Source organism: Gambusia affinis, linkage group LG22 (assembly GCF_019740435.1).
Source record: "Gambusia affinis linkage group LG22, SWU_Gaff_1.0, whole genome shotgun sequence".
NCBI lineage: Eukaryota > Metazoa > Chordata > Actinopteri > Cyprinodontiformes > Poeciliidae > Gambusia > Gambusia affinis.
The window spans coordinates 5,795,475-5,818,709 of record NC_057889.1 but is presented as its reverse complement, the minus strand read 5'-3'; the positions used below and the strand labels follow the sequence as shown (position 1 = coordinate 5,818,709).

The 23,235-nt window shown below is 38.2% G+C and overlaps 1 protein-coding gene across 1 annotated transcript; it reads left to right on the top strand.

The window, feature by feature from the left end:
• Window positions 1-1,347: 1,347 nt before the first annotated feature.
• Window positions 1,348-16,025, top strand: gpr176 (G protein-coupled receptor 176). The gene is made up of 3 exons (XM_044105748.1): window positions 1,348-2,268; window positions 8,215-8,467; window positions 12,618-16,025. The coding sequence occupies exons 1-3, from the start codon at window positions 2,034-2,036 to the stop codon at window positions 13,840-13,842; spliced, it is 1,713 nt and encodes a 570-aa protein (XP_043961683.1). The 5' UTR covers window positions 1,348-2,033; the 3' UTR covers window positions 13,843-16,025.
• The last annotated feature ends 7,210 nt before the right edge of the window (window positions 16,026-23,235 follow it).

The following is a 23,235-nucleotide window of genomic DNA, read 5'->3' as shown; positions in this document are numbered from 1 at the left end:
GGGCCAAATCCAGATCATCAATGTTCTTAAAGGGATGTATGAATGTATTGATAAAACCTGTTTACAAACGGTTAAAATATCAATGAATTCTTAAAATTAAATAATATTATTGGACATCTTTTCAGTCCCTCCAGGATTTTGTAATTCCTTCTGTGATTTTTTTGCAATAAAATTAAAAGTATTTGTGGAACTAATTTGGAAATATTTGCACTTATTTATGACAGTAAATGTGACTTTTCATTCCTCGCTGTCCAGATCATGGACTATACTCAGATACCAATTAAAGCTGAGGCAGCTGTTTAGTACAAGTAAGAAAGTTTTTGACAATTTTTGAGAACAATCTGCAATAAACTCCCAATTATGTATTAGTGTAACCTGGTTGTATTTCTCTTTTGTTATAATTACAGAAAATGTATTTTTCAGTTATTCGTATTTCTTACCTGACTGAAACACCTCTTAAAACTCTGTCATTGTTAACCATGTTACTTTAAGATTGGAAGCCCCTCCTTTTTATCTCTTCTTCTGTGGTATTGTCTTTAAATTGTTTGCGCCCTTAGACCCTCTTTTGTCTTGTCCTGCTGGAGAGTTGTGTGTTTATTTTTCATCTAACTACATTTAGTTTATTTATTACGGTGGCCCCCGTAATTTATAGATCTATTAAGTAAATTTTTGTTATCACCATTGCAAACCATTCTGTAGGCTATTTAAGTGAACTTACAATCGCAAAATAGCAGGAAGTAACTTTAGTTTTGCTATGTACTTTAGTTTTGTGTTGGACTTGGAGCGGGCAGACTATAACACGGTTGTTTTCTGTTCGTTGTTCTCGTCAGAATAAATCGAGAAGCCATCCATTTTAAAGACAATCCGTGTCACAAATTTATGCAAATTTGTGCAGCCAATAATTAGGTGGCTAATTACTTAATTAGCCACCTAATTATTGGCTGCACGATCATTTAACAGAACCAGCACAACGCAGAAAGGATCCGGTTACATTGGCGCAATAAAGTTTGTTGATTTTGCGCGAATTTCCACAATAATTCTCAAGAAACTGGAGGGACTGATTGATATGATTTGGCAGTAAACGGATAAAAACTGCATTTATTTGATTGATAACATGATATTTAAGCTCATTTATGTGGATTTGGCCCCCCGGCGCTTGAGTTTGATCAAGGTGTTCTACGTCATGGGAAAACAAGGTAAACAATGAACCATCTTGTCACATTCTGAGTTCTGTGGCTCATCCAGGGCATGAACTGCCACTAAAGATGAGTTTGATGATTTTACAGAAAAGTCTGGCTTGCTGCTTTAAAACCCCGGTGGATTAATCTTGTGGGAAGTGTTTAACAGTCCAATCATCCTAATAATTTAATTGTTATGCAGTTTGATCATGCTGCGTGCCATTCATAAGATTCTGTGGAGTTTCTCGGTGCAACAGCAGAAGGAGGGGCTCTCCTCTCCTCTTCTATCCTCTCCTCTCCGTTCTTTCACCTCACGCTGGGAGATTCCGGATTTGGTCGCAGTCTCTCCTCACCATCCTGTCTGTTAAGTAAACAGCCTCTACAGCAGCTACCAGCCTGCAGCCACGATGTTTTTGCCGAGAAGAGGAGAGGGGTTTGTGTTTTTGGTGGCGCACGCTGCGTCCCCCTGTGAATCGTGGACATTTCGCAGCCCGCTGTTGTTTTAGGTGCTCTGGATGTCAGGGAGCACCAACCAGCCAAACACATCGTGCATGGCTTTCATTGACCTGTATTTTCTGCTATGCATCCCTAATGGGGAAATGTGGGTCGGAAGCTGCAGCTGAGGTTCACCTTGCGCTGTGATGACTGATTTATATATATATATTGCCCGCGTTTTATTAACATATTTGCTGAGAAAACATCACCTAATTGTTGGCTGCACGTATTTTCCCAGCTCTCCGTTCGGCAGTTTTTTCACGGTAATTCCCGCGATCTGAACATGCTTTTGTAGTTCCCGTGGCCAGCATCTTTCAACCTTACTTAGAAATAATCATCTAGGATCTCTGCGTGGTCGAGATGGATGGCTGGAGCCGGGCAGCTACGGTGGGGGACGGTGCGGTGAATTTCACAGCAGCCCGCCTCTGGCTGGATCTCCTGAACGCATCGGGCCGGTGGGACAGCAGCAGCAGCAGCAGTCCGCCTGCAGACGGAACCGGGCTGCAGGAGCAGCCGGAGCGCCTGGTCCGAGAGCAAGCCTACCGGGACTTCACCACCACCGTCCAGGTTCTCATCCTGATTGGGTCGCTGCTCGGTACGTCCACTTATTGCATATTCAATATTCCACAAATGATGAGAAGTGAACATTTTTCTCAAATTTGGTCATTTTAACGCCTCTTTCTTCAGCTTCTTTCTATTACATTACCCCGAGTCTCAATAGCGCCGTTCAGACCAACTTGCTTTGCCTTGAGGGACCTCTATCACATCCTGGCTTTGACGTACGCGCTGTTATACGAGCAGCCAGAAGCATAAACGTTCTGGCCAAAATGAAAGCTACAAATTAATGTCATTTGTCACGGATGTGGTCGTGACATCGTGATTCTCTGGAGCCGAAAACACACTTGCACCAGATTGCTTGTGTGTCAAGGGAAGGTATGAGATTCACCAGATGCTGGATGTTTTGGAGAGGCCACAAAGTTACCATTTATTGTGATGAACGCTGGTTCCATTGACTTAAAAAAATGTTGCAAAACAGAATGAAATGACATGGCTTTGGCTCAAAACCACATCAAGGCCAAAGACAAATGAATAGCTCTTGGGTTATAAGTCAAATATGTTTTTAATTGAAAAGAAGAGTAAGCTTTTCCTTGACATGGCGGGGAAATGTTTTGCACAACCATTGTTGTAATAATGTGGGAGCTACATGAATAAAAATGATTTATTTCCACCATAAACACGTCTTCAGTAAGAGACGCATGCATATTGAGCATCAGATAAAATGGCAACAGCATGTTTGACAGACCATTGACTTCATTAAGGAGCTGAAGGAAACAGGAAGGCTTTGCAGTGATGCATGAATTAATAATCCAGGACTGGAATACTCCATCAGGTCCAAAATGGGAATATTCCTCATGCATTTCCAGTTTCCACTAAATGAAGTTAATGGCTTCCCCAACCTTTGCGTATTTTAAACATTATATAAATATTTATTTTTTGTACCACTAGCCATAATCTTCTCTGCAGCTTCCTCACATTTTCCTCATGAATATGGATCTTGTTTTCAGAGCTGCCGGCATATAAATGATTAATCTAATATTTTCTGTATAAATCTCCTTTAGTTTTGGCCTTTTATTACTGCTCTGCAAGTAAATTCTCCAAACTAATGTATGTTATTTTAATGCAACACTGTATTACACAGTACATAGAGGTGGAGAAAACATTTTGTGTGTTAAATTCAGTCTCACTGTGGTAATGGCCTTTGTTTATTAAAGCCGGTCAGAGAAATAGTCCTGTTGCTCACCTTTAAATTGTGCTATTCTTCTCCTCACTATTACAGATATTACATCCCATGATTTTTATTTAAAATATTTCAGCTCATGTGATGACATATCTGAATCAAAGTTTGCAGATGTTTAACTGGTGTGTTGCAAAATGGGGACATGTTCGGTCAGGATTCCCCTTTTTCTGGTCCTCTTAGTGGAGAGCAGAGTGTCTGCTTTGGGAATCTCAGGGTCTCTGAGGTTGTATTGTCCTCTGACTGCTATGACCTTCAGCACGCATTGAAGGAATGTGCAGTCGGTGCAGCGGCCAGGATAAGTGAATCTGAGACTTTATTTTCTAGTGCTCATTTTGACATCTTGTTTTTATTCATTGTTTGAAGCAATGTGGTTTCTGCTCTGATCCACCAAAGTAGAAAAAGGCAAATCTCCTGATTTGACGCACCTGCAGTTATGAGATACGAATAACGCCAGAAAGAATGAGCTCCCAGATACAAGCGGCTAAAATCAGCTTTTCCCGTTCCACATCAGGTCACTTTCGTCCTCTTTAAATGGACCAGATTCACTTGGACACTTGTGAAAGATCATCTGAATTAAGATGTTGATCAAGAACAAGTGGACTCTTTCTTTCCCAAAAACATTGCAAATAAACAGCTGAACTTCCAGTGTTTATATTTACAGACAAATATGTAATCTAAAGTCTTAAATCTTTACTTAGCTTGTTGTTGCCTCAATTCTATACATATATTTCTGAACTTGCAGATTCTCCTTAATATGTAACTCGTATAATGATTGAGTGAGTTGAATCTTTTTCGGTTGCTTCTTCTTTTAGGCGATCCTCTGACACATGTGTCAAACTCAAGGTTCGTGGGCCAAATCCAGCCCGCCGTAGCTTTTTATGTGGCCCTCTGGGGCGTGCTGTGGTGGCGCAGGGTGTTAGCACGCCCCATGTTTTGAGGCCTTAGTCCTTGACGTGGACGTCGCGGGTTCGACTCCCGGTCCCGGCGACCTTTGCCGCATGTCTTCTCACCCTCTGTCTTGTCTGCCTACTGTCGCAAAAAATACGAGCCACTAGCGCCGGAAAAACTCTTCGGAGAAAAAAATGGAAAAAAGATAAAATAAAATGTTAAAAACTTTCTTAGTTGTACTAAACAGCTGCCTCAGGTTTAATTGAGACAATTCAAATTATAGTCCATGATCTTTACAGTGAGGAATAAAAAGTCACATTTACCTTCATAAATAAGTCAAATTAGAACCACAAATACTTTGATTTTTATTGTAAAAGAATCATGAAATCCTGGAGGAACTGAAAAGATGTTCAATAGTATTTAATTTTAAGAATTCATTGATATTTTAACAGTTTGTGAACAGATTTTTTCAATACATTCTGGCACAACCGGCCCTTTAAGAGCATTCAGGATTTGGATTTGGCCCAAAACAAAAATGAGTTTGACACCGCTGCTCTATGAGGAAACACTAAATGCAGAATTAAAAATCAACTTATTTACAAAAAATAAAATTTTTCCTCTTATTTGAAATGCCTTGGTGCTGAAATGTGCTATACAAATAAAATTAGATTTATTTTTATTGTTTCGATTAGAAGATAACCGGTTCCTGCTATTTCAGGCAAAGGGCTTGAGGTGATTGCTGCACAGTAGTTAAGGATTAATATTGTTTGCCGGAGGAAAGCTCTTGTGTGCTTTAAAGTCTGACAATAACATAGAATAATGTTTATCGTGGCTCACTGCTCTGCATAGGGTCTCATTCATAAATGGAAAACAAAATGAAAGCAATAAACAGCCGGGAAAATAGGAGCAGTTATGGCTTGAAATGCTCTCACCATCACACTCAAGATGAAGCTTAATTTTGTACTGTCTGCTTTTAGTATTACAGCAATAAATTCAGCAATGGATATTCTTTAATCACACCATATTTAAAAAATTGTTTTTGTTAATCTGACTGTTTACAATATGTTCTGTTTTCCTAAGACTGGTTAAAATCTCAAGATTTGGTAGACGGTACAAAATATTACAGAAATATCAGTGGAAAGAGTAAAAATTACCAAATGACAACCCTAAATATACAACCAAACATACAATGAGGCAGATGGTCTAGTTCAATCATGTTTATGTAGTAGAACAGTCCAATTAGTCCAATTTTTACAATTCAGTAAAAAGTAGTCATCCAGACAATTATTCAAGTCAGAAATTAGAATAAAAATGTATTTAATAAAACAGGTCATCTGGTTTTATTTGTCCAAAAATGATGCAAAAATATAAAGTTATGTACAAGTTGTTGTATTTTAAAGAATAAAACAAAACAGTTAGTGAAATTAATACCATCATCTAAACATTTTAGTTGTAATCTGATGTTCTAATTGTATCAGTTAATTAAAAAAGTTATTGAAAGTAAACTTATAGCATCATTGCAAAATAATCCTATAAGCATCACAAGAAAAATGTTGAGTTATTATAACAGTTTCTAACATTACTTGATTGATTATCATTGATTTTATTCACTTTTAATCAAATTTCAAGTGTTTTGATTGTTATTCTATGAGGTTTTTGTTAAAGAAAAGTGCATTTCAAACAAAATTCATCATCATCATTATTATAATCATGCCAATTCTTTCAGTGATAATTTATGCTGTTTCAGCCTTCTCAACAAATTTTAAACAATAAAGTTTGTGTAGAAACAAGAAGTCTCTCTTTAACATCTTGTATGTGTATCTTTCTTTGGTGCATTTTTCTGAAGTGCAGCCAGAACGGCACAAAAATCAACAGCTTCATTCAGAACTAAAAGAAAAAATTAGGTGTATTAGCCATCTGCTACTAATCATTCACAAATCATTTCTGCCATGGGAAATAAAGTCATTAAAACCACTCGGATGCAATAATAATAATAATAATAAAGGAGCTGTTAAATGTGTTGATCATGAGTCACACATTTGGTCTTAATAGCTTGTGCTGCTACCTTTAGACACATAAGACACGTCTCACTGAGAGCAGCTTATTATCTCTAAATCCAGAGAAAACACAAACTGTCCTTTCTGCTGATGTTGCTCCCTCTGGTTGGACTGGCATTTGACGGGTTGAAAGAACCGTCAGTTTGAGTGTTTGGTTGGTTGTTGTCATGGTATTTGCCAAGTAGGAGGTGAGTTTTGTAAGGCAGAGATAAAAGGGCAGGATGAAGGTTAAATTGATGTCTGTCTGCATCAAGACGTCATTTTGTGAGCGAGTCACTGTTGCATCGGTGTTCAGGGAGCCCTTGATGTGAGCAACCTGCAGCTGTTTGGAGTCCGTGGGATGTTCTTGTTAACGCATCAGAACAACATGTTGCTCATCCCATGCGACACTTTGCTTCGCTGTCCAAGGATATGACTTCATGTATGTCAGCTGGTGGAGGCCAGGTTATGATGTAGAACATTGTTAAAATTAACAGATTAGTAATGTTAAATAATGTCTCATTTTATTGCCGTGCCAAAATATAAAACAAAAGGAAATTAACATTAAAGGCTTTATGTGAGGATCGTTTAAATTTAGTCATTAAATCATTAAAAGATATTTTTTTGCCTTTCTAACGATTTCCATCGCTGGGTTTCAGATGACGTAGCACCGACGTCACGCAATGCAGATGGGGGTCAGGAAGTAAACGCAGCCTGTTTACTTCTGTTGGTCCAGCTTCAAAATGCCTAAAGTCTGTGTCTTGTACGGTTGGTCCAACTGTTATAATAGAGAGAAAGATAGATGTTATTTTTGTTCTCCAAAGCTAGTTGGTCACAAGGGAGTTAATTTTACAAAAACTTACCAAAAAAAGACGAGAAAAGTGTGTCAACAATCTACAGCTAAAAACAGGAGGTGCAGAAACTCACAACGCCAGAGTTTCCACTTTCTAACAGGTTACGATCACATCATTTAAATTGTATTTTCAGATATTTTATTGGACAGTTACTGAGAAAGAAAGGCAGTCATATGTAAGTCACAGTGAGCTGTGACATATTTCCTCACTTTCTCCCTAGCCAGAACCATGTTTTAATTGGGTTTCTGTAGAACCGAATGTTTGACTTACATTGTAGAAATGCAGAATGACTCAACATTAACATACAACTCCAGCATGAATTTGGGTTTATAGAAGAGAAATAAATTATTTACATGTAGATCCAAACTCATAGAAATAACATGGGTTAGCTTGTTGTTAGCATTAGCAATAGCATTTAATCATAGACTAATTTCTTAAAATAGCAAAACTCACTACTCACCTGAGCAGAAACAAGTCGACAGCCATTTAATGCTTCTTTTGATCCTAAATAGTTGTCCCAACCCGAAATTAAATAATTTTATGCTTCCAGGCTTTTTAAAGCTTCTTTCTGGCTCATTGTACAATATGAGGTCTGCAGCACCGGATATGTAGATCGCCTCAACTCCGGTTAAATTCTCAAGATTATAATAAGTCTTTTTATTTTTTTACCGAGACAATATGGATCATATCCTAAATATATGTGTATTTTTTTGAGATACCTTGTCTGTTCAGCCCATTTAGGATATTAGCGCGAAATTCAGACCCCATTTACATTTCGCGCGTCATCAGGGTCGAGCCTGACACCCAGCAATAAAGTCTAAGAACCAGTTGTAAACAGACTTTTACAATCTGGTAAACAGCGAAATATTCATATTAAATGCTTCTGATTCTGATTCAGCTTAATAAGTCACTTCAGGCAAACAGGAAGTCTGATCGTACTCTCAACCGCTTTCCCCTTTCCGCAGGTAATGCGACCGTGCTGTGGTGCACCTGCTGCACGACTGTCTTTAAATCAGTTACCAAACGATTCATCAAGAACCTGGCGTGCTCCGGTATCTGCGCCGGACTCGTGTGCGTCCCCTTCGACGTGGCGCTGGGGGCCAGTCCCCGCTGCTGCCTGTGGCTTCACACTCTGCTGCTCTGCAAGGTCGTCAAGTTCCTGCATAAACTGTTCTGCTCCGTCACTGTGCTCAGCTTCAGCGCCATCGCACTCGACAGGTACACAAAATTATTCGTTTCTTTTTAGTTTTTGCATTTTAAGTAGTTGGTTAAAAGCAGGAAGGCATTATATAGTGCTGTGAATGTAAGATTTGCCCTTGTACAAATAATTTGATGCAGAGTGAATACAAAATGCATTTTTCAGATGATTATTTCATTTATTAAAAGAAAAACGGCTTTTCAAGCCAATCTGCACCGTAAACCTAACTGGTTTTACTAACATCTGCAGCAAAAACTCCGAACTGTTTAGTACAAGTAAAAAAGTTTTTGACAATCTTTGAGAAAAAAACTCCCAATTATTTATTATTATTTGTTGACTTTGTGTGAATTTCCAGAATAATTCTCAAGAACCTGGAGGGACTGATTGATATAATTTGGTAATAAAGAGATAAAAACTGAATTGATTTGATTAATAGCATAATATTTAATCACACTTAGTTTTTAGTCTAGAATCTAGAGGGCCACATAAAAATCTACGGCGGGCCGGATTTGCCCCACGGGCCTCGAATTTGGCACATGTGATCTAAAATTATTAAATGTGACAAAAATATAAGAAAAGGTGAAATCTGTTTGGGGGCAAATGTGCCTTTACAGCACTTCTACTTACAGTAAATTGTGTTTATTCTTGAAATAAAAGCTTCTTCCTGGAGTTGAAAGTTGTTTTTTTCCAGCCATAACATCGTAAATGTCAACGCATAGTTGAAAAATGATGAAGAGCTCCTTTATTCACCAAATGTGATTTGAGCTCTTCACTTTGTCCACACATGAGGCTATCATTCCCAAAGTGAATATATTTTTGTACAATTGCAGAAGGTGATTTGCATATTATAATGGGAGTCTTAAATAAGAGCTAAAATTGTTTTTCAGGTTGTCAGAATAGTCCTTTTAGCCTCTCTCTGCACCCTGGGATTGATTCTGCTTCCCTGCAGCTTTAAGTGCTGCAACCAAAAGCAGACAAAGATAGCAGCTGCTGCCCACATAAAGTCACACACACTGTCTTAAAAATTTAACTGTGTTCTATCTCATCTGGAAAATGGAATCGCGTTTGTCCTTTTTGTTGACAGAATTGGTGAATCGAGCATCCACTTTGTTCAGCTAAATAAATAATGGTGCAGTAAATAATTGGTCAGACCAGAAGAGGGACAGTGGAAAAAGCAAAGAAAAAGAAGTATTTGCTTGATACAAATTGATTCATGAAGGTGCATCTGAGTCATGTTTTTACTTAAGGGTTTAATAAAAATAAAATTAAATACATGTCTAAAATTTTGATAAATTTGCATAAAAGTGGCCAAAATATCTTTTTTTATTTGCATATTGAGCTGGATTGTAAAAACACTCACTCCTGTAACACTTGGAAAATGATGTGGAAGGACAACATTTAGCCTGTAATGCACCTTTTTTTAAATTTTAGTTTCCACAAAGACATGTATTTTGTTTGTTTCAGTGGAAATATGCTAAAATGTGATGCTGAGTTTTGTGGGAACACTTCCAGTATCTCTTCTGGTGTCGACTGCGATTTTAGGTCAAGGATGTGCCACAAATCTGTGTTAAGCAGATAAACAGGCTGTGAGCATATTACCTGCAGGCATAAACAAAACGACCTGGTATCCCAGGATCAAAACTCAAGTAGGAACAAAGAAAAGGGAGAGACAAGGAGCTTCATTAGCAGCAAAAACTGTTCTGCCCTCTTTTCTGTTGTGGTTAACAGCTTTTTAAAACCTTATTATAATAAATTAACAAATAACAATAATCATCTTCAGCCCATTCATGATACATTTATAGTAATAACGGAAACAGTTAAGGAGCTTGCTATAAATACCAACTCTGGGAAACTTCACTAAGATGTTTACCTTACATTAACATGCACCTATGAAAACAATAATCGGTTAAAATAAACTTTTGTCCCCAAAAAAATCCTTGCAGTATCGTGGCTATAGTTCTCCTTTAATCACAGAAATGTGTTTTGCCATCTTCCTCCCACTACGTTGCCCCCTGCTGGCAACCTTAGGCAATTGTTTTGCATTCTTGTATATAAATGATTTCTTTAATCTATTCTGTGAAAAACGGTGTAACAAGTTATTGAATTGAAGTTACTGAATTTAACATGGGAATGCAATAAAAGAATGTTAAATTTAAATGTCTTTAAATCATTAAAATGCAAATGTAGCTAATGCAAATAATACGTGTATTTGATTATTTTATGGTTCCAGTAGCATCACCATGAAAGATTTTCAGAAATACACGAAGCACTAAAAATAGGTGCGTAATGGTGAGATAAAGCCTTTAATAATCACAACAATAAATGTAACACATTACAGGCATGTATTAATCAATACTATTCTATTTTTATGTAAATGTAAATGTGTCAAACCATTCAAGAGTTACTAATTTTCCTAACCTATCACTGAAAGTGTGTGACAGTGAAGCGAGAAAGAGCATATTCACACCAACTGCTGAGGAACCAAATAAAACTGCATTTAAATCTTCTTTTTTATTCAGATAAACAGCTTATAAAGAATCCCTGCTTGACAACAGATGATGATTTACTCTTTTTTAAGTCCTAAATTTTCATTTGAACTGTGTTGGCTTACTTTCTGTATTGGGGTTGCAGTCAGCTGCTATATTGTTGCACCATCGTCTCAACCTGGATTTTAGTGCTTTAAAGATTGTGTTGGCTGCGTAGCAACCGCAGTCAGAAAAATATCAAAACACTTAATTATTTATTCTTTCGAAGGGTAATCAAGGCTACAGACATACAGACTACTGGCTCGAGTTACTGGGTCATTTACACATCAATGCAGGAAAATACCTAATAAAATCTTTGTTTTTTTTTAAATTTTTTCTATTTGTGAATATTACACGCCACCAATTATACAGCAAAAAATAAAAGTTTAATTACAGATACAAGTACCTTTAAGAAAACTGCAAACTCAAGCATTTTTTGTATGAAATTAGAAAAATTCAGCTTAAATCCTTCAGATATTCCTATTAGCCGTTCCCATGCAAATTAGCTGCGGCAAATTAACTCCCTCTAATAGAGCAACAACATAAATGTTTCGCAGAGAAATTCACCTCTTAGCCATTTTTTAAATATTCACAGCAAATGTAATGGATTCATTAATGTTGGAGCTGTTCTGTCTTTCCTGTAAAACCACTTGAAGCTCATACATCAGAAGGAGATTGTGTGAATTTCTGCTCTGCTTGCCTAACGTCACATCATGTTGTTTCTGAACCTCCTGTTATTGATGTGGATATTTTATAATAGATTCACTCTTTAAAATTCCACTCTGCTTATCTGTATTTCCACATAAATCCTCTTAAGAGAGATTTTCATAAGCGGTTTTAGGCGTGACACTCGGCTCAATGAAAAGGCCTTTTTTTCCACAGTAGAAAATGGTTTAAACCACATCAGAACCCTCAAACTACCTTCAGTTTTTTAAAAATTGGCTACACCTTTGGGACAGGAAGAGACAAATCACAGTTTCTCTTAGATCATACGTGTCCAATGTAGCTTATACTTTGGGCCTCTAGACTCCAGACCACATAATATAACCTTCAAGATAATAGTTATGTGCTTAAATATTATTTTAGCAATCAAATCAAAGCAGTTTTATTTGGATACATCCATTGACAATCAATGTTTTTGTGGAAATTCATGCAAAATCAATTCTAATACATAATTGTGACTTTGTTGCACAGTTTCCGCTAAAATGGTCAAACCCATGTGAGACTACTAACTCCCACCTGCAGGTGGCAGTATCTGTTTCTTCTACTTCATTTCTGCCATTTTCAAGATTTAGTGTGAGCAACAGGGTTCATGACAAAAAAAACATATTTGACATCAGACATAAGTGCAAGTATTTCAAAATTCTTTGAAAATATTTTTAAATTAACACGACAAAATCTGTGATTTTGATTATAAAATAAAAATACAAAACAAACATAAAATTTTGGTTTGAAAAGATGTTTGACATTTAATTTTAGGAAGTACTTATTGAATCCAGAGACACTATTTATTAATATTTTTAACAGTTTCATCAATCCATTGTTGCATAACTGACCCTTGAGGACGTTTATCATCAAAATGAAAATGGAGTTTGACACTCTGTGACACTACATGCAAGCTGACTCTTTGTCGTTGTGTCTGCAGGTACTACTCAGTTCTGTACCCGCTAGAGAGGAAAATCTCCGATTCCAGATCTCGAGACTTGGTCATCTACATCTGGGTCCATGCAGTCGTGGCCAGCCTCCCCGTGTTTGCCGTGTCCAACGTTACCGACGTCTACGTCACCTCGACCTGCTCAGATGACCACGCCCGCTCCTTGGGTCACGTTGTCTTCGTTTTGATCTACAATGTCACCACGGTGATCTTCCCCCTGGCCCTGGTCTTTCTGTTCATGCTCCTGATCCGCAGAGCGCTCAGTGCCAGCCAGAAGAAGAAGGTGATCATTGCAGCGCTGCGGACCCCGCAGAACAGCATCTCCATCCCGTACGTGTCGCAGAGAGAGGCAGAGCTTCACGCCACCCTGCTGGCCGCCGTGCTGGCTTTCTCAGCCTGCAGTGCCCCTTATGGAGCCTTGGTGGTTTACCGTACTGTTTTTGCAGACACTAAAGAGTTACCCGTCTCACTTTATCTCACAGCCCTATGGCTCCCCAAGGTTTCGCTTCTTACCAACCCAATCCTGCTCCTGACGGTTAACCGCTCGGCCCGTCACAGCTGCATGGATCTTCTGTTCAGGATTCACAGGCGTTACAGCCGCCGAAACGCGGTCACCACCGGCAGATTGGCGTCTATTGCGGGCGAGGGGCCAGTCGGGGAGCCAGTGGGCCTTGATACAGCTGGTCGCTCTGGGAGCCAGCTTTTGGAGATGTTCAACATTGGCCAACAGCAAATCTTTAGACCTTCTGAAGAGGAGGAGGAGGAGGAGGATGTGAAGAATGAGATTCCTTCTGAAGCATCAGGAGGCAACTCGGAGCGCAAGGAAAACCAGAAGGATGGGTCAAGGCTGGGAAGCTTAAAGGGTGAAGTGAACGTACCAAGGGATCCTGTTGGAGGGCTGATCATCACTAAAGAAGCCCCTGCTTCAGCTAAAGCGACTCGGGCCTCTCCCGTTCACGCATGCGCGTACACTTCCTCGTCGCAGGTGGCGCCCGCTACGCCCACAGAAGCGGAGGACTCTCCACAGTTCGGTTTCGGACCTTTTGAGCTGCCACCTCAGTGGCTTCCTGAGACCAGAAACAGCAAGAAGAGGCTGCTGCCTCCGCTGGGTAACACGCCAGAGGAGCTGATCCAGACCAAACTGCCCAGGCAGCGGCCCGAGCGGCGGATCAGCAGGAACAACAAGGTCAGCACGATTCCTGTCGTGGATCCGTGAACTGAGTCTGCGCCACTGGATACAACTCAGTGCAGGCATTTAACAACGATGACTTCATATGGTTGGCTCGAACTCTAGTTTTTGACAAGATTTTTCCTTTCTTTACTCGAACTCAGACTTTCCAGTTTACTAAACCAGAGGCACTGTGGAGGAGAAACGGTTTGATATGACTTATTTGTAATGTTTTAGTCAAGTTGACACTTTTACCACAGTTTTGACTAATCCTGGTTTTTAATTATAGAACATAATAAAATGTTTGAGAAGACGGATGCCTTTGCAGAAATACTCATAGCACTTGAGCTTTTGAAAGATTTTTTACGTTACATTCATAAACTTGACTTTATTTTACTTTTTTAATGTATCTAATGGACCAACACTAAGTAAATACTTAATTGTTTAGTGGAATAAATATTCTGCATGGTTTTCTGTAATCTTAGGCCATCCTACTATGCAAAATTTACATTTTGCACATTTTTGTTCTTTGATTTGAGTTTTTATTGCTTCTGGCCTTTGGCAATAAGTAGAACCATTTTTGGTGTCTGGAAAGTAAGCTGTTTCAAAAACCTTCTGAAAGTAGCATCACAAATCAGCAGGCACTGCCCTGTTACTTCACAACCCTAGTGAAGCCTAGTCTGTCACCTGGCAACCCAAGCGGATTTCCGGCAGATTTGGTCAGCAGTACTCTGTGCAATGGCTGCTAGAAAAGACAAGTGTTTTGTTCTTGACTTACCATCCATCAACCACTGGCTGCATTATTGCTGGTTGTGCAGGAGGCTCTACTTATGCTTTTCAAAGATGTACGGTTGGATAATTGTGCAACTTTTTGCAGCCATTTTCACATATGAGTGTGAAAATGGCTAATATGTACCAATAATTCTCAATATCTAAGAATGATTTTGTACCAAAAAATGTAATGAACATTTTTTATATCCCATAAACCTATTCTGACATGATCAAGGAAGTATAATTGGTCACCTTTAAAGAAAAAACTTGAATCTGAAAGGCTTTTGAAGATGCATCATGTCTCATCTTCTTTGCAAGATAATTCATGCTCTCAGATTGGGTAGAGACTGAAGGTGAACAGCAGTTTTGAAGTTTTGCCACAAATTCCAAGTTGGATTTGGGCTATGACTTTGACTACGCCATTCTAACGAATTAAGATTCTTCCTGCTGGAAGGCGGAGCTGTATCATGTGGAAAGCTGTGTCTTGGTATGTTTATTGTGCCATACTGTTTCCATTTTTGGATGATTAAGTAGATTATCTGAGATGTTCAAAGACCCCTGATGGGATTTTATTTCAAGCCATTCATAATTTTCTTATGTCACAAGTTACTTTGTGTTGGTCTTTCACATAAAAAAACCCAATGTAGTCCTTTGAAGATTGTGGTTGTAACATGAAAAAATGTGCAAAAGTTCAAGGGGTGTGAGCAAGTTTGCAAGCTGGGCTGTCTGCTATTAAAAACAAGAAATCCAATCATAATGACGGATATGCTAAAGATTTTGCATATATTTCCACAAGCTATTCCAATAAAGACTTGTAGAAAACTCTCCTGGTTTCACAGTTTGATGAGATTGTTCTTTATTTCTGAACACATCTCAAATCATTTGTAACAATTTGCCTTTTCAGTTTTCGCTGAAATATTTGAAATCTGCAATCTGATTTCTACTCTTTGTTTTCTGCAGGTTCCTAATTGGAAACGTCCCTGTCTCTACTAATATTTTACACATTATTATTGTTCATTCTTTTACTGTATGTGAGTTTCATATGCTGAAAAGTGCAGATGTGGATTATGCAAATACAGGTTTTAAATGACCCAAACCGCTCCTGATTTTATTTTAGATCAGTTTCATTGGGTAAAAATCAAGATTTATAGAAATAAGAATGATTTAAATGCCCTGAATCTGTTCTACTGACTTCTTTTAGGTTTGCAACAGTCCTTTTCTAAAAAAAAATAAATAAATCAAGCAAGCAGAGATCAAAAGCTCCAACTGACTTTTCTAGCTCTGTCTTCTTCGTGATGCATAATTCGATAGTAGCCGCTTCATCCTTAGCCTTTGTCTGAGGCAAACAGAGCTGGGCTGCACCTCAAATATTTGCAGATCAGTATCCTCTGTTGAGGATACCCACAATGCTTTGCTATGTCCACAAAGAACTTGAATCTCTGACTCATACCATCTCCAGTGGTATCAGGAAAAATGTGTCACACCTTACTTAAAAGAATATTGACAGCTATATGTTTTAAGCAAAAAAAAATATATATAAAATTCTGATATTTATTTGGCACTGCATTGTAATAATAAAATATCCAGAAAGCAGGCTGTTGGTTTACAGTGATATAAAAGCCAAGAGTCATTGATTTCTCCCAGAATTTTATTCTGAGTTTGACCTAAAATTTGCCACCTGATTTCACAGATGGCTTATTCAAACATGACAACCTTTTAGTTGTGCAGTCATAAAATGCTAAAAGAGCACAAATATGTTTTCGTTTCTTAACGGGAAAGAAAATGGTTGCATTTATTCCAGATTTTGCAGGAAGGAAATATTTTAAAACTTTATGATGATCAGAATTTTACAAATTCATCTGCATTACATTCATGAGTTGAAGGATTTTTATTTATAGTTGTAGTACCTTACAGTTCTTGTTAGAAGTGAACTTAAAAAATGAAGACCCCACTGCACTGAGCCCCATTGAACACCTCCTGGTTATTCCTCCAAATATTGGTTTCTGAACTCTTCCTGAGTTAAAACATTAGTATTGTTGTTTTTAAGTGAATATCAAATTGTTTTATTTGCATTATTTGAGGTCTGAAAGCACTGCATATTTTTCGGTAGTTAAGCTTCAAAATGCAAAAAGATGAAACAGGAAAATGTACAAAAACCTTCATAGAATAAAGACAAATGTTTGAATATGAATTTAAGCTGAAAATGTTTGAGAAAATAATCTTAAAAATCAAAATCTATGGAGAAATGTTTATTTTTTTGTAATTTTCCGTCAGGCATCCGCGTTGTCATCACTCCCTGACTGCAAAGGCAAAAAGGCTTTCTGTCTTTGAATGTGGGAGGATTGTTGAAAAGCACAGCCAGACCTCTTGCAACATGCCCTTTAGAGTTTGAATGCAGTAAAACAATTATTTCATTTTTCCTAACAGATCGCGAAGGTTGTGGTATGTAATGCAAATGGTAGACGCTCCTTCAAAAAAGGTTAACCTTTAAGGAGGATCATAAGCCAATCTTCCATCCAAATTAAGGTATTTCCTGATGCTGATATCTTCATCTGCTCTCTCCTCAAACTCTCCCAGGGCGGATATTGCAGTTTAGCATTAATAGTTCACACTGCAGCCCAAAGTAACCCAATTCAGATTTTTTTTTCTTTTTGCCTTAATGCAGGGGTGTCAAACTCCAGTCCTCAAGGGCCGGTGTCCTGCAACTTTTAGATGTGCCTCTGCTGCACCACACCTGTATAGAATAATTAGGTAATTAGCAAGGCTCCGGAGAACTGATCTACACAAGGAGGAGGTAATTAAGCCATTTCATTCGGGTGTTTTGTACCTGTGGCACATCTAAAAACCGAAGGACAGCGGCCCTTGAGGACTGGAGTTTGACACCCCTGCCTTAATGCGACCTGGATCTGATCTTTTCATGACAGTATTAACACAGGTCAGATTTTTTTTTTTTTTTCCGAATGAGACCCGGGCCAGTTGTGACCTGAACGCTAACGGCCAGGTCCTGAACGTCAGTGATACTCGACGAAACGTCACTATTCTGCGTCCTGATACAAGAACCATGGCGGACGGTAATGAGGATGAAGTTGTTACTGTGCTGGTTCCGGTCGGACAACGACTTCAAAAGCGTAAGCTATGCTCCATCGTTAGCATCCATGTTTAACACTGAGCACTTCTTTTTTATGGCGGTTGGCAAACACTGAGAACTCTGGCGTTATTGCTCCCTCTACTGCGCATGCGGGGCACGTCAGGTCTTTTGCAGTTCACACTGGAGAACACATACAGTACAGGCCAAATGTTTGGACACACTTTCTAATTAAATTCAATTAGAAGGTGTGTCCAAATGGTAGACACACCACTGGACACAAATTATGTGTCCATTTGTGTGGACACACCACAGAATTCTAATTGAATTCTAATTAAATGCAATTAGAAGGTGTGTCCAAACTTTGGTCTGTACTGTACATGTTGTACAGCAAAAATAATATATTTGACAAAAATCGGAATTGGGTCGCTTCGGGCTGCAGTGTGAATGAAGACAGTCCTGATGATTTTCAACAAGAACATTGGGGCTTGACATTTCTGTCATTGTTGTTGTTTGTCTTAAACCATGGACAAGTTTTCTTGGTTGAATTAATTTCATTTTGTTGGCTTCCTCTTGCACAAAACACAAGAAATGGTGCAAACAAGCTGCACATTAGGGGGACATTTCTGTAAGCATTTTTGTTCTGCCAGAATCTGCAGGGAAGCAATAGCTTTTGGTTAAGAGTTTAGAGCTTACTGCCTGTGAAAAGCAGAAATCCAATGTGAATGCTGACTTTTCCCTTAATTTCATCATTTAAAAGCATCTTCTCCTTTTGGCCTGAAGAGTCTCTCCTAAGCTACTATGCAGAGAAACTCTAGAGGAAATCAGCAGAGAGTTTTTGCTACAGACTCTTAGAGCGCAGGAAATTATATGGGCTGCAATCCAGACTGTGTAAGCACAGTTTAATCTTCTTTGCAGGCTGCATAAGAAAGAGCACATGAAGAATTATTGAGTAACAGAAGCACAAATCTGTATTTGTGATCAGCATTAGGTTTTTGTAACCAAAGTAGGATTTGTTGTAGTTGGTATTCAGGTCGTGGCTGTTTTTCCCTTCCATGTATTTGTCTCTAAGGAAAGTCGTCGTAGTCAAGTAAGATTGTGTTTGTATTGCGGTTGCTGTCAGTGCAAAAAAAATCAATTCGGTGGTGTTATTAAACTATAAAATAAGTGACAGGGAGAGAAACATTTTTTTTTTAAATGTACCACTTGCTACTAATGAGTTTTAACGCTGATGCAATATGTCCATTTAGACTTTACTGTCACTGTCTGGTAATTTTTCTTCTTTTTGCTGGAGTGTTTGTCAACTTAAAGTAAAGTAGAAATGTTCTCATTTAGCACAATAAATGAACACATAGCTACGTTTTTCAAAACCATTTCTGCTTTTTACTTTTCAGCTTCCACTGTCAGGATTTGTCAGTTAGTTTTCGCCTCTCTGGATCATTTGGAAATATTGTTACACTGGATTACATTTGATTGTTTCATATGAATGCATAACAAAGATGAGTGTTTATTATATCTCCTCTTGTCAGAGCTCATTTTGAAGTGGATAAATCCTAATGTTATCAGTGAAATCTATTTTCAGCCGTCACTCAGGAACAGATGCAACACACTCGCATGACCACTTCCCTTTTTCCCTCTTTCTCTCTCTTTTTTTAAGTAGCTATTACTCTGAATGACTGGAAGCTGGGCCTGATTTAAACAAGGTGGTTGCTAGACAACAGATAACCCAGATGCTGTGGAGCAGCTCCTGGTGTCAACAGCTCCAGTGTTTCCCAATGTGCTGATGTAAAGTGTGGGGACGTGTCAGGGACAAAAACACAGAGTGATGGTATTGCATTGACTCAGAGTTTGATGGCAGATTTGAACGCACACTTCAGCTTGGTTTTCATTTCTCCAGAGAAAGTGAAGTAAGGGGTAATTTCTGGTCCAGTTTGCTGATCTGTGCAGCTGAAACTTGCGAAACGTAAAATCAAAATGTGCTTTCATTGTGTCAAAATTGCTAAAATAAATCTTAAAATAGGCCAATATAAAGTTAATGTGTTTATGCAGACGAGTTAAGAGTTTGCTTGATGGCAGTAAAGTATTCCCATATAACCACTCCTCTGACACCGTGCTTATGCAAAGGTAACTGACTCAAACCCTAAATGGCTTTAGAAACTCTTACAGATCCCCAGATAGTAGCTAAGCTCCAACATTTGCTGAATGTTTGTCCCCGCTGCATTGTGTTACACTGTAAAAAGAAATTAACTGACCCAACTTAAATGAATTGCTTCATTTAGTAGTTAAATTTTAGTTTATCCAACTAAATTTATTAAGTTTTGTTTTTATTGAATTCATTAAGTGTGTTTAAAAATGACTAATTTAAGTCAGTCCTACTTTAAAAACCTTTTTACAAAGGTCCTTTATTAGTTTACTCCTTTAAGAAAAAGAAGTAAACTGATAAAGGATCTTTTTTTAAAGATTTTGTTTAGGCTCAAGTGGCCCTTATTTGAGAGTAATTAGACAGGAAAGTGGGAAATGACAGATGGGGAAAGGTCACCAGGCCAGGAATCGAACCTGCGACGGCTGCACTCTAAACAAGTGTTTTTGGCTGTAGTTCATTTTATTGACTACAGCCAATAGAATGACTGTTGTGGTATTATTGGCTAGAGTAGCATAGTTTCAACACTTCTGACTTTCAGTTTCCTCAAGAGTCGAGCTACTTTTTGATTCTGTTACTTACTAGCAGATACTTAAAACACATAAACACAAAAATCAGTTTTGTTTTTTTTCTTGATGGCTCTGAGTGCAAACCGGGACTTCAGGCTGAATGTGGTCTGCAGATGTTGCATGACTCTGCCAAGAAGGCTTTGGAAGAAAAAAAAAAAAGAAAGAAAAGTAAAACATATTGGGAGAAAGTATAATAGAAAACATCACAGCGCCTCAGACTGAAGAGCTGTTTCTCTTTGTGAGTGTCGGTACTTCAGCAGTAACCAGTGTGACAACTCTCAGGTCATTTCGACCCATTTTACACCACATTTAATAGATTTTCAATGCGCTCCATCAACAGAAAACTTTTTTGAACCAACATCTTGTAGGGCTTTGCATTCTCTTTTGCACAATGTGGATAAACAGTTGCTCAGGGTAAAGTTGACATAATTTGGTCACGCCAGAGCCTCAAAACTCAGCTTGATGCCCCCTCACCTCATCTCTTACCAGTGATGTATTTTTACAGACACATAAAAGCAGATCCTGATGGGCTCCTGCAGAGGTGAGGCTGAATCACTCGGTCTTACATGCCTCTCAGAAACACCTTGTTCTCTCCTTAAAGCACTCTCTAAGATTTCTCCAAATACAGCTGATTACAAGCAGGCTTTCATGTTTGCTACCCCCCTTTAAGATATGCTCTGGATAAAAATATGAGCCCATACTTTACAAGGTTGGCTCATTTTACCTTAGGAAAACATTTCTTCCAAACGTATAAAACTGTTTTGCTTGCTGGATGCTATGAATAATGACGCAAAGACTCTCATGTTGCTCCTTTAACAGTACTAGAGGCTTTGATTGAGTTGAGGAATCAAGTGGTTTACTTCCCTTTTAATAAATAGGATCAAAAATTATTTAAAAATGTGTTTCAGTTGACAGAGGGATTTTGACAAATGAGTAATTTCTTCAGCTGAAGCAGGAGAATGGGTTAGCTTTTTGACAGGAATATCTCTTCACCTGCTGGCATCCAAAGTTTCCATGGTAACCAACTGGCTTTGACCTTACGGAGCCCCCTAATGGTCATGGGGGGAATTTTTTCTTTTGCATTCCCTTGCAATAAGCAAATACACCCTGGTCTGTTTTGTATACAGTCACAAATGTCAAGTTAAAATTTCAAATATATACACATTTAAAGAGCCTGAGTGGAAATGTGTTTATATATTCTTAACTCTGATGGAAAATCAATTTTTATTCACTGCATGTTTATGTCTGTTTGTGTAGGGTCGAGATGGTCCTGCACATGAAAACAGTCCTTTATTAACCATTCAGACTATCAACACAAAAAATTCAATAAAAGCTGTCAGATATGACTTTATTACGCCGGGAAAGTAACTCAGAAATAGTCCAAATAGTTTGGATGTAGTTTTTCTTTCTTTCCTTCTTAAGAAAAGTTTGTTAACATCTTAGAAGGGAGATGGAAATCCCATGTTTGGCCTGTTTTGCTTTTGCATTTTGCACATAGTTTGTGGTGCATTTCTGTCCTAAAATAAAAAAGATGTTAAACTTCAGATGTCTCGCAATCGAGAAGGAAAAACCTCACGTAAACCTTATAATATAGCAGAAAGTATAGTCACCGTGGGAAAGATGTTCAGTATTCAATTATGCCGCATCACCTCCTTGGTCAGAGTTGCACCAAAGAAACTTTATGCAGCAGATTCACAGCTTCATCCCTGCTCAAAAACAAAAAATCAGCAGTCTCCTACTTGAGTGTGCATGTATCCTTTTAGCTGAAAGAATTCATCCTGTCATTCAATGGATGATCAACAGGATAAAAATACCAGTTATCAGCCTTTTAGTATCTTCCAGGCATCAAAGGTGCATCAAATACAAAGCAGCGCCCAGGAATAAACATATTTTACATGCAGGACGAGAAGACAGAAAAATCTGGATCAACCAGATTTCTCATTCTCAGAGATTTAGTCAAAGTAGGAAAGAAAAATAACATATTTGTGGAGGAGTTCTGCTTTTCCTGGAAGTAATGAGGAATGAAAGGTATGAGAAGAGCCTATGCAAAACCTTCAAATCAACATTTTCTGTTTAGAGAACCACAGGGATTTACAAACTTTAGCTTGAAGCATTTGCAGCAACTATAAACAAAGCGATTCAGATAAAAACAAGTTTCTGGATGGTTAATAGTTGAAGTGTGCTATGGCAGAGTGAGAACATGTTAAACAGATCAATTTATTGACATTTCTTGTGCTCTGCAACTTCAGCTGAGGGATTGATTTTCTCCATCTATGCTGCTGCGTATGAATCCAACAAAATTCAATCTATTCGTCACCTCATATCTTTGAAAACACTTGAGGATATAATGACAAAATACTGAAAGAAAAAAGAAAGATCATAAATTGATGATTTGGAAATTGCCATGACTCATGCAGATACTTTACGGTTTTTAGAAAAACATATTCTTACCCCTTGTTTCCAAGCTTTGCAACTTAAATCCATTTTCTGCTTTAATAGAAAAATCTTTGACAGACAGTAGAGTGGTGAATGGAGAAGCAGAAAGACATACAAACAATTACCCATAATGGTGAACCAAAAAATATCCCCATGGAAACCTTTCAGTTCTCAAAATGATGATGATAATGATGGCAGAAGCAGGAGTGGGTTGAACTCTTATATAACCTGCACTGAAAAAAATAATAATAAAAAAAAAGTTAAAGTAATTTTTTCTGCCCAGATGTAATGATGGAGAATGAATCATTTGCACAAATGAAGCTCTAAATATCTGTAGTTGTGACCGCACCTCTTGTTTAGAGGCTAAAACCCGACGGACTAAAACAAAAGTGCTTTTCCCCACCTGTCAGGGATATTTAGGTGACTGCAGCTCCACCCAG

Bases quoted from the DNA above. Each gene is read 5' to 3' on its own strand.
- gpr176 (XM_044105748.1), top strand. From the start codon at position 2,034: ATGGATGGCTGGAGCCGGGCAGCTACGGTGGGGGACGGTGCGGTGAAT. The intron at 2,269-8,214 runs GTACGTCCACTT...CCCTTTCCGCAG, and splicing joins CCTGATTGGGTCGCTGCTCG to GTAATGCGACCGTGCTGTGG. The intron at 8,468-12,617 runs GTACACAAAATT...TTGTGTCTGCAG, and splicing joins AGCGCCATCGCACTCGACAG to GTACTACTCAGTTCTGTACC.